General features: G+C 51.7%; 1 protein-coding gene across 1 annotated transcript; it reads left to right on the top strand.

Moving 5' to 3' along the window:
• Positions 1–3,664: 3,664 nt before the first annotated feature.
• Positions 3,665–10,575, top strand: S100B (S100 calcium binding protein B). Its single transcript, XM_079922118.1, has 3 exons — positions 3,665–3,717; positions 6,598–6,736; positions 9,255–10,575. The coding sequence occupies exons 2-3, from the start codon at positions 6,599–6,601 to the stop codon at positions 9,393–9,395; spliced, it is 279 nt and encodes a 92-aa protein (XP_079778244.1). The 5' UTR covers positions 3,665–3,717; position 6,598; the 3' UTR covers positions 9,396–10,575.
• The last annotated feature ends 308 nt before the right edge of the window (positions 10,576–10,883 follow it).

The raw sequence follows: 10,883 nt of genomic DNA, 5'->3' as shown, positions 1-10,883 counted from the left end.
TTATTCCAGTGAGGTCAGATCTGCGCCCCTTCTATGATGGAAGAGGTCCAATGTAATCCACCTGCCCCCAGGCATCTGGCGGTCACCATGGGACTCAGCGTTCGTCTTGGCTGCCGGCAGACCGGGCACTCAGCGGCAGCAGTGGCCGGGCCAGCTTCCGTGAGGGGAGTGCGTGTTGCTGAGCCCTGCGCGCCTCCACCCCTGCCACGTGGCCACTTTGTTTGTGGACACATCGAGTGAGCCCTGGAGTGGCTGCAGTAGGCGCTAGCTGACACCCATGGGGCGGTCATTCTCCACCTGATTATTAAGAGGCTCTTCTGCAGGGCACACCCATCGGTGGGCATCCGCCTGGAACACGAATGTGTCCACAGACTCTGCTCCTTCAGAGAGGTCCATCCCCACACCTCTTCCAGAGCCTTCCTTGGACCAATTTTCCAATCCTGTTCCTTCCAGGTTGCTGACCAACCAAATCATCAGCAACTACCCATGAATTAATACAGATCCCTGCTCCAGCCACGTCTCACTCCTGACAATGGACAGCCAAACAACCCACTCCAAGTTCTGCCCTGAGAGGACTTCCCTTCACTGTGTCCTTCCGGGTAAGCCTTGGGTGGGGCTGCAGGGCTGCTTCTGTCCACTTCGGGGTGGTCCCAGCATGTCATGCAAACCCCCCGTAAAGCAGGCTCAAGCTCTTTCTTCCACAGCCAGTTGGTTATAAGAAACAGCCTGGAGACCCCGGGCATGGATTGAGAGGGGAGGCGACGCCACAGGAGTCTGAGCGCCTACGCACGTTTCCTGCGCTTTGCATTTGATGGGGCGCTGCTGTGACACACCCAGCCCTAGGGCGAGGTCCCTGGGTTAGGTGCTTGGGAGCCTCCACTAAGGCCCAACAGCAAGGCAGAAGCTGTTCTTGAAATGAGACTCATTAGCTGCCAAAGAGGGCACTGACCTTCCAGAGTCCTGTGCTGGGACCTCCCGCTGGTGCTCGTCAGAGGGTCCGTGCCGATCCCAGTGCACCGTAGACGCTTTGAATGCCATCGGACCTGCCGGGTCCTGAGAACTAATGGTGAAGCAGCTTGTACCACAGCCTAAATCTGCTCTGGCCCCCACTTGGCACTGCCAGCCTCGTGGGGGAAATAGCACGTGCAAATGTAGTACATGGCATATGTCATTTCCCCAAACCCCAACTAAATGCTGTGCTTCTTTTCCTGGCAGGTGGTGCAAGATGCAGCAATCTGTCTTTCACTTGAAGGGGATATTTCAATGTGTCCTGCACCACTGGAGCCCCAGGGGCTCCTCTGAGGTGGTGGGCCCGACATTTCTGCGGGGCTTATCTCCACTCTCTAGTTTCTATACGTCTTGCTGAGGCATCTACAGTACTTGCCGCTTCCTTCAGACCCAGTCAGCACACTGTCATCAGCAGAGCGGCCCACGGGTGGTCCAGGTCTCTGCAGACAGTGTCTGGCCTAGAGCAGAACTGACATGTCCCTGGGGTGACACTGAGGGTGCACCTCTGGCCCTGACAGGTGAGAGCAAACTGCTGCTGGTGGTCCTTGGAAGCTGGTTTGAAGAAAAAGGCATTAGTGAGTCCACAGCTGCACACCAAGCGCCGGGGCCGTGTCGACTTTCTCTGTGGGAGACACCTCACCTGGCACACAGCAGCTGCAGTCGAAGCTGAGGGTGGTTGCTTTTCTTAAGAGTCCACAGCCAGCCTCCCAGACCCAGCGGCTTCTGCACAGACCAAAGTGGCAGGTTAAATGGGTTTGTGATCAGCATCGCCCCCTGCTGTGCCAACCCTTTGATCGGGGCATTAGTTTCCCAGGGGTGACACACAGCTTCTGGTTCACGCTCATGATAAGGGAAAGTTGTCCCAGAAGTATGGCCTGGAAATAGCTTGGGCTGTGAGCCTTGGGTTTGAGTTGACCGGCCTGGTCCCCAGCCTGTCCCCACACCCCGTAGCTGGGACCTGAGCCACGTGCTTTGGTCCTACTTCCTCAGCTGCCCCACAGGCAGAGCAGGCTTGTTCGGGGAAGCACAGAACTTGCCCGCCTCCGAGGAAGGAGCAGCTGTGCTCTGGGGGCTTCACATGGGTGCCAGGCACCACCCCTGTGGGCCTTAGCCACGTCCTGATCTCTGGGTCTGCCCTTCAGTGTGCACAAGAAAAACTTTAGCCTGCTCCCTCAGGAGTAAAAAAAATAGTTTGGAATTCTCTCATCCAACTACTGGACTGCTGAGGGCAGGCCCTGCCCTCTGGGTGCAAACATCGGCCTCCTGGGACAGCCAAGGGCAGGCTGTGTCCCGCCCGGCTCCAGGGCCCACAGGGAGGAGAGGGGCCACCCATCGGGATGAGACGGGCTTTCAGGTGCTGTGAGGCCCCCAGGATGGCATCCTCAGATACGGGCTCTGAGTTGATGCTAAGTCCTGGGGCCGCAAACTGGCCCTGGACTCACCAGTCAAAGGACTCTCTGGTGGTCAGGGGGAGTCTCAACACACTCACGGGGGGCCCAGCTGGTGCACAGAGCACCCCTCTAGTTACTTCTTAGCTCCTGAATGTACAGTCAAGACAGACATGCTTGGCCACTGCAGAATCCCCTCGCTGGCTCCCCTACAGGTAGCCATTGTGATAGGGAAAGCTAGTGAAAGTCCCAAGAACAAGACAGCTGTGTCCACAGACATTGTGTGCTGATCCTTCCGCGGCCACTGTGAACCCAAGTCAGCAGAGGGCCTGATTCGGGTTCAGACGTCCTTTGATGAGTCTGGGGCCAGTGCGCTTTGTATAATTTGTCTAAAGGAAGGCCTGTAGGGAGCCTCTCAAGACGGCAGTGGGGAGTCTGGACTTGACTTACCTTAGCTGGTTGTGAGGCCTCGGCGAGGGACCCCTGCCTGCACCTCCCCTAAACCGGAACATTTGGACAGGACGTGCCTGGGCACTGTCCAGCTCTGACAGTCTGCGGCCACTCACCCCGGCGGGATGGGGAGGCCTTCGGGTGGGCCTGGCATGTGCCCGCGATCATATTAAACTATTCGCCCCACATTTCAGTCCCTGCAGACGCTGGGCCAGTGGCTTAGCTCGGGATACTGATATCCACAGGTGCCCCGCCTGAGGGTTAGTGGGGCCAGAGCAGGGGCGAAGCTCAGGGGTCTCCCCACTGGAAACCGGCTCGCGGGCCCTGAATCCCTCGCATTCAGCCTGCGCTTGGCTGCACATTTGCTTTGTCGGTTTCAATCAATAGTTCGTCTCCTCTCCCCACCCCCATCCTTGCCTTTAGAGGAACATCAATATTCATGCATAAATTTAAAAACAGCACAAAAAGCTGACTCCCCGCTTTCTGCCCCACGGGCCTTTTTCTTCCTTGGCCCGAGTGCAGGCTTGGCTCCCCAACGAGTGCCCGGTGGCGCCGTCAATGCGGCCCTGTGTGCAGCCCGGCAGCCCCAGCACCCCCGGCCCCGCCCCCCGCCCCCACCGGCTGCGGAGCCAGCTGACGCACCGCCCCCGCTCCCGCCCTCGGCCCCCATTGGCTGCCTGGCCCGCAGGGGGACGGGCGCCGGCCCCGCCCCCGCCCCGCCGTCGGCCCCCATTGGCTGCCTGGCCCGCAGAGGGACCGTGCCGGCCCTGCCCCCGCCCGGGAACGAATAAGAGGCTGCCTCCGCCCCACGCCTGCGACTCAGGACGCGGCAGCCGGGAGGTTCCAGGAGCGACAACCAAGGACCACTGACGTGAGGACACTCAGGGGAACCTGCTCTGGTCTTTTGGGGGCAGGGCCCGGAGGGTGGGCTTGGGAACTGGGTGGTAGTTAAAAAACCCCTTTAGGATAATTGGCAGCGTTTCAAAAGTGTGAATCTTACTACTGCTTTGTGGACACGGCTCCCTCAACTGGAGGCAGCTAGTGGTCCATTCTGCTTGTTTTTGTCGCCACAAGTCGGGGAAACGTCACGTCTGGTGGCTCAGGTGATTGCTGCAAACAGGCCTCTTCCTTAACTCTTTGAGGACCAGGGGTTTGCGTCCCTCCGCGGAGAAGGACAGGCGGCCTGATGCTCCGGTCTTCCCCTTGCTCCGCGCAAATGTCAGGGCCCCCTGGACGCCGTGCAGAAACCACAATACATGGCAAGTGAGGAGGTCTTTGCAAGTAAATTACACATCGAGCCCAAGAAATTGCGGTTTATGGCGGGTTTAACCTTCCTCAGTCTTGCAGTTTCTTGGGGAGATCGGGCCACTTGCCCAGAGGGACTCTCACACTCACATCTTGTGTGATGTGTCCTTCTGAGGAGAAACCCCCAAAAGTTCTCTTGCTTTCGAAATAAAAGGTTAATGTAGAACATTCATGGAATGAAGTGAAAGGGAAACATGGATATTTGATTTCCATTTCTCTTAAAAGACAGCCTTTAACCATCAATTGGGAAGAATTTAACAGGAAAAACTTTAAAAAGTTAATTTGTAGTGTGGTTATGAAGAAAATCACATTTTATGGAGTTTTCACACGTGGGATATATATTTTGTGCCTTTCCTTTAAAAGAAACCCCGCTAGTCATACTTCACACAGAGTAATTTAGCCTCCCCTCCCCCAAGTCATCATGAAGCTCGAGAAGCGAAAGGATCACGCAAAAGTTTCTTGGGTTTTTTGTTTTAAAAAAAATTAATAATTGAAAACGAATGCAAAGGATAAGAAAGTATGAAATGCTAAAGATTTTAATCCATCTGCATTATTCTATCTATGTGTGGTATATCTGATTTTTAGGGACTTAGAGCAAAACAAAGTCTACTGATTATTAATAGGGTGAATTTAGCAAAGATCAGAGGCCAAGGCCAAAATCCTCAATCCTTTTTCATTTGAAAATCAGAAATAAAAATAAGAATTTAAATGTTATATTCCAATTTATTTTTAAGATGCAAATGATATTCAACCCAGGAATGGTTTTGCAAAAATTAGACATAATTCTTTTATTTATTTTTAACTATGACATTGCAAAGATTCTTTACTGATTAGAACTCAAGGCCAAAAGTTGGCAATTTCTCTCGCTGAGTGTCTCAGTTTTGTGAAACAATTGACAAGCAGTCCTTTGTAAACTGCCTGATTCCCAGGGTTGAACAGCTGTTTCCTTAGGTTGCAGGCCACGGTATAAGGTATGCGCTGGGACGGGAGATGGAAGCCTCCTGCTTCGATAAGTGCTGAGAAGGGGATGGCGACGCCTCCATGAATACCAAGTGCCTGGCGGTGGCCCAGCCTCCGGCCCATTTGTTCTGGCTTCAGGGCTGGTGTCGGGGAGGAAGACATTTTCCTCCACCCTTCTAGGTTCTTCTGGCCAGTCTAAGAATTAAATAGACGTGAGACAGGTTAACAGAAGAAACTCAAACCATAGTTTAATAACATGCATACATGGGAGAGACCCAGGAAGACTGAGTCACTCACAAAAACGCCCCAGACCGTCCGTCACCTTAAATACCATGATCAGCTAAAGACAAAGGAGGCTGTTGGGGGGTGGGGTGGCGTCTGGCAGTTCAAAGGGGAGGAAAGCAATTCAGATGGAGATGGAAAAGCACATGTTTGGTAAAGCAGTGTTTGCTGTGCCATGAAGAGGCGATGGGACACAGAGCGGACTCAGATCTCTAAGAGTTCCCCGATCCACCCTTGGCCCGTATTCTTTGCTGACATCTCTAGTGAGTACTCCATTCCTGTAACAGGCCCTCCATCTAAGCTCTGATTCAGGCAGCTAAAGGGAAGGTCAGTGTTTCTTCCTGAAACTTCAGGGCCTGGATCGTTTTCAGCCCAAAATAATCTGCATGCCAAAGAGACATTTGGGGTGGCAACTTTTCTCCCTACAACAGCTTCATCAGACGACCGTATGATACATGTTTGTTTCTGGTAGTCAAGGTACCTTTTCTTCATCTTCATTTTCAAAATAATTTGTGGCAATTCTATCATATTTATTTTTCCAGTTGAATTTTACAGCTGTTCCTCACCCATCCAAAAAACAAAAAAATGCCAGAGACATTTTTGTTAAAAATGAGTTTTAAAAAATGAGCTAAATTTATATATCCATTCGAAGGGAAGTAAGTTCCTACATTTTATGCCCTTAGTGTCTTTTGGAAGGACCTGCACTTTTCTTGCTAAACTTATTCTTAGTAATACATGTGTGCTGCTGTAAAATAAGAAGACTTTTCCACTATGTTTTCTCATTGTTCTTGACAGAACATAGGGATCCTATTGACTTTTGTATCCTCATCTGGTTCCTAGTCACCGCAGTTCATTCTAACAGCTTGCTCCCCTGCTCTGTCCTCTCATCTCAGAGCCAGGGCAGACGGGGCCTCGGGTGGGGGTGGTGGAAGGAGTCAGTCCGAAGCCCCTTCACTGCTCTGCCTGTGTATTTTGGCTGAAGTTTCCCACTGGCCAAACCAACCAGAAGCCAGAGGGCGTGGGAACAGAGTAAACAGAGCAGGGGTGGGGAAGAGTGGCCTCAAGGGGTGACTGGAGAGATGCACCACTCTGAGCCCAAAAGGGGAGGTGAGCCGAGGCCGTCGTGCCCCCTGGGGGCTGAGGTCTGAGTAGGTAACACCTTAACTGTTCTGTGCTAGAAGGCATCTTTCTTTGTGGCCCCCAGGATGTCTGAGCTGGAGAAGGCCATGGTGGCCCTAATTGACGTCTTCCATCAATATTCCGGAAGGGAAGGTGACAAGCACAAGCTGAAGAAGTCCGAACTCAAGGAGCTCATCAACAATGAGCTTTCCCACTTTTTAGAGGTGAGTCTTGCTTTTTAAAACTGACAAGTTAATCTGCTCTCCTGTCTGCTTGTAAAACCACCTGTCCACTTTCTCTTCTGAGCTGCCCTGAAGGTGGTTCCAGGTCAGTGTCAGGACTCCTAGGTTGTTTCTGAAAACGTGTTTGCACTGGTGAGCCCTCAGTACAGAGGCTGGCTTAGGTAGGCCCCACCGTATTCATTTTGTGTGCAGTAGGAGCATCAAGGAAAGACTGCTGTCTCAAATGCAAAAGTACAGGTTCCAAATAACACTGCCTTTTCTCTGAGAAATCCAAGGATGTACAGCAATAACGATGACAAAAAAAAAGACAAAAAAAAAGAAACAAGGGCTTCCCTGGTGGCGCAGTGGTTGAGAGTCCGCCTGCCGATGCAGGGCACACGGGTTCGTGCCCCGGTCCGGGAAGATCCCACATGCCACGGAGTGGCTGGGCCCCTGAGCCATGGCCGCTGGGCCTGCGCGTCCAGAGCCCGTGCTCCGCAACGGGAGAGGCCACATCAGTGAGAGGCCCGTGTACCGCAAAAAAAATAAATAAAAAATAAATAAATAAAGATGACAAAATGGGATGGAAAATATACTCACGACTTATCATGGGTCACAGTGAACATATAAGAAGGCTGTTAAAAATAAGCTTTTGTTCTTGGGAGAAGGACTGTTTCGGCTTTTCCTACATGGTTACATGGTGATAAGATGCCGTTCACACAGCAGACGTTATTGAGCTCTCAGCTCGGTCGATGCTGGGAGAGACACAGGCCCCACAACCTGGTGCATCACTGAGTGGCCACGAGCAGCTCACAAGAGAGGCCCCGGGGCCTCGCAGGGGGCTCTGTGGGGCCAGGGGCCTTGGAGGGGAACTTGAGAAGCTGCGTGAGGGCGCCCAATGAGCCCCGTCCTGCCCTGGCAGCTCCCGCTCTGGTGGACGTGTGTCCAGACTTCCCCAGCCGCTGCCTCCGCTGCCCTGGGATCAGCCACACGCATTATCTCTGTGGCATGAGCCCCGTGTCCTCGAGGCAATAAACTGCAGTCCACCTGGTGCCTGACCTTCCCTTGGTGCCCAGAACCAAGGTCACTGAAGTGACCAGTCACACAAAGAGGAAATGGCCAGACCATGAACCAGGGCACTAGTGTCTGACCAAGAGCTAATTCCGGGGAAGATACTAGAGCCCCAGGCCAGGGCCCTGCCACACAGTGGTGGACAGCTGTCGTCCTGGGCAGGCTGGGCCACCGTGTAAGACAAGCCCCAGGCTCCATGTCCCATGTCTGCAGGGCTCCTCCCGCCCCACTGTCCCCGCCCCGCCCAAACACCCCATTGGCAGAGGAAGTGGCCTGCAGGCTTGGGGTGGGACCCTCTAGTCTGATTCCAGGGCTGGTGTTCTCAGGCGTCCAAGTTCACCTAGTGGCAGCTGCCCCATGCACGCTTTCACTTACCTGGTCCCCCCGATTCTGCCTCGTAACCTCACAATCAGAAGAAGGTCCCCGATTCTTCCATAAAACGAATTGTTGAAAGGATGAAATGAGACAGTGCTTGTCAAGTGTGGCTCAACGGGTGCAGCTACTGTCATTAATTATTGATTTAAAACATAGAAAAAGCTTAGCATGTGGGAACCACAATTTGTAAAAGATAAGTAATTCACAGTAAGTGTTACAAGGTATCATGAACATTGCTGGCCTGGTTTTATGAGGTAGTTTCTGTCTGGAGGCAAATCTATCATGTAATTGAAATTAATCTTTTAGCAGTTGTGTATAGGTCCTACCCCAATGCCCACAGGAATCTCAACCTTTTACATGTTTTATATCCAAGGCAGCCACTGTACATTACACTCAACTTCTTCAGGCCCAGCTCTCCTGCCCTGGGGACTGGTTATTCAGAACATTCCGCTCAGCGTACATCTTTCATTCACTGTGTCCGTTCCTCTGAGACTCTTTCACCACTCACTTGGCTGCATGTTGGGCAGAATGTCAGGAAAAGTCCCAGGACACCTGGAAGGCAACTCAAGTGGCAAAAAGACACAGAAGTTAATAAATTTAGGGCATGTTCCCCAGAGTTATTTCAGCCAAAAACCGCTTTCAAAACATGAAAATCCACTGGAAGCCCTCACTATAGGGCCTTCTACACACAGAAGCAATGAAAAACTTACAGGGGCCAAAAGTTCAGACATTTGCATGTAACATGCTCAGGCTGATCTAGACCGTACTATTCTTTTCTGGGTATTTTAACACAAACAACCCGCAGCTTTTCAGATCTTGGCTGTTCCATTCAGTCTTTAAGTAGGCCAGGCCCCACTGGACCTAAAGGAAGGTGGAAAAGAAGGCTCAGACCCCCAGAGACTTCTGCCAGCCAACAGCCTCCTGGTCACAGGACAAGTCCTTTCTGGCATTTTTCATTTCATGTCTGAGGTTGTTTCTGATACAAATTATTAAAGCCAGCCAACTCCTGATCATGTTTTGATATCCTTAAATTTCATTGAGCAACAAGCTGGACAACTGCTCTTATTTCTCTTAGGAAATCAAAGAGCAGGAGGTTGTGGACAAAGTCATGGAAACACTGGACAGCGATGGAGATGGTGAATGCGACTTCCAGGAATTTATGGCTTTTGTTGCCATGGTTACCACTGCCTGCCACGAGTTCTTTGAACACGAATGAACTAGAGAAAGCAGCCGGGCTGTTCCTGTAGCAGAGACGGAGGTCGGGCAGGGAAGCCAAGGCAGGGCTTGCAGGGTAGTAGGGGCTGAGCTTTCCAGCTGTGTCGTAGCTAATTAGGGAGCTTGATTTGCTTCGCGAATGAAAAATTGAAACCTCTTTGCAAAGGGCTGTTTTTAGTGGCCCCCAGCATTATTTCAGCGCTATTAGGCATCCGTGTTAGCTGACTGGCCCCAGGGACTCTTGGTGATCATCACTTAGGAAAGTCAATCCTCAGTCACAAAGCATGTGCTATCCTGGCTATCCTGGCTGTGTAGACCCCCTAACCCAGAAAAAACAAACTGATTACCAGAAATAACTGGAGCATTGTGGTTTCCGTAAGCTTCCACTATATTTAAAAACACAAAGCTTTGTCCACCATCCTTTGAAAAGGCTGCCCTTCATTAAATCTGCTCATCACTGGGGCAAATGAAACCTAATGTGGTTGGGTGGCCTGACAGTCTGTCCCACCTACCAAAGAGCATGGTCACATTTAGAGCCCTTTCCTACAGGTGGGCTGTGATTATTGAGTGAGTAGTTAATGCTAACAGTTCTAAATGGAAAATCTGTTTCATAAGCCGACAAGTACTGACATGGTAACTGTAATCAGAACTGAGAATCAAGCTTCTACATTCAGTGGGGTTCTCCCGACAGGATCACACTTTGCTGGATCTATGGGGCATGGGGCAGCAGGGGCAGGGGGCTCGGGGCGGATCTCAGCTCTGCCTCTGGAGACAGCTGTACCCAAGCACCCACGCCTCCTGTCCTGCCTATAGAATGAGGGTTATGACGGATGTGTTTGGTCTGTTGGTGAAGGTCATTCCCGACCTGTCTGTGCGCAGCAGACAGGGTCTGCTTGTGGCTGTTGGTGAAGCCAGGGAACTTTATGATCTTTATGCTTTTGTATCCAGCAATTCAAATAAATCAAGTTACAAATATTAAGAATTACTTCCAGGAAAATTCAAATTAAGCTTATCCACCGTTTTTCTGTTTTGCTTTTTTTTAAGGACACAGACTTGGAAATCATAAACTAATTGTTCGCTTGTATTTGCATTAAATAAAAAGCATTGTAACAAGTCTCTGTAGCTGTAAAACATGAAATAAAAGCTAAATTCCTGCAAAACTGGGAAAAGGAGTAAAGTCCACGCACCCTGACGTCATCAGGGCTGCAGATGCTGCACCACCCAGGCCAGGGTCAGGAAGCTTGGGTGGGGTGGGGCAGGTCCAGGGGGAGGGACATAAAGGAGTGGGTCTGTGGAGGGGCGGGGCCTTGGGGAAGGACATAAAGGAGCAGGGTGTGGAGGGGTGGGGCCATGGGAGGGAGGTAAAGGGGCGGGGCCATTGGAGGGACATAAAGGGGAGGGGCGGGCCATGGGAGGGACAGAAAGGGCCAGGGTGTAGAGGGATGGAGCTGGAGGGGCAGTGCCTGTCCGGAGGGGATGAGCTTCTGTC

Source organism: Stenella coeruleoalba, assembly GCF_951394435.1.
Source record: "Stenella coeruleoalba genome assembly, chromosome: 5".
Taxonomy (NCBI): domain Eukaryota; kingdom Metazoa; phylum Chordata; class Mammalia; order Artiodactyla; family Delphinidae; genus Stenella; species Stenella coeruleoalba.
Note: the sequence above shows the minus strand (reverse complement) of the source record. Positions and strands in the feature narration are given on the sequence as shown.

Excerpts from the sequence above, each read along its gene's own strand:
- S100B (XM_079922118.1), top strand. The coding sequence starts at position 6,599 with ATGTCTGAGCTGGAGAAGGCCATGGTGGCCCTAATTGACGTCTTCCAT. Across the intron at positions 6,737-9,254 it reads AGCTTTCCCACTTTTTAGAG|GAAATCAAAGAGCAGGAGGT; the intron begins GTGAGTCTTGCT and ends TATTTCTCTTAG.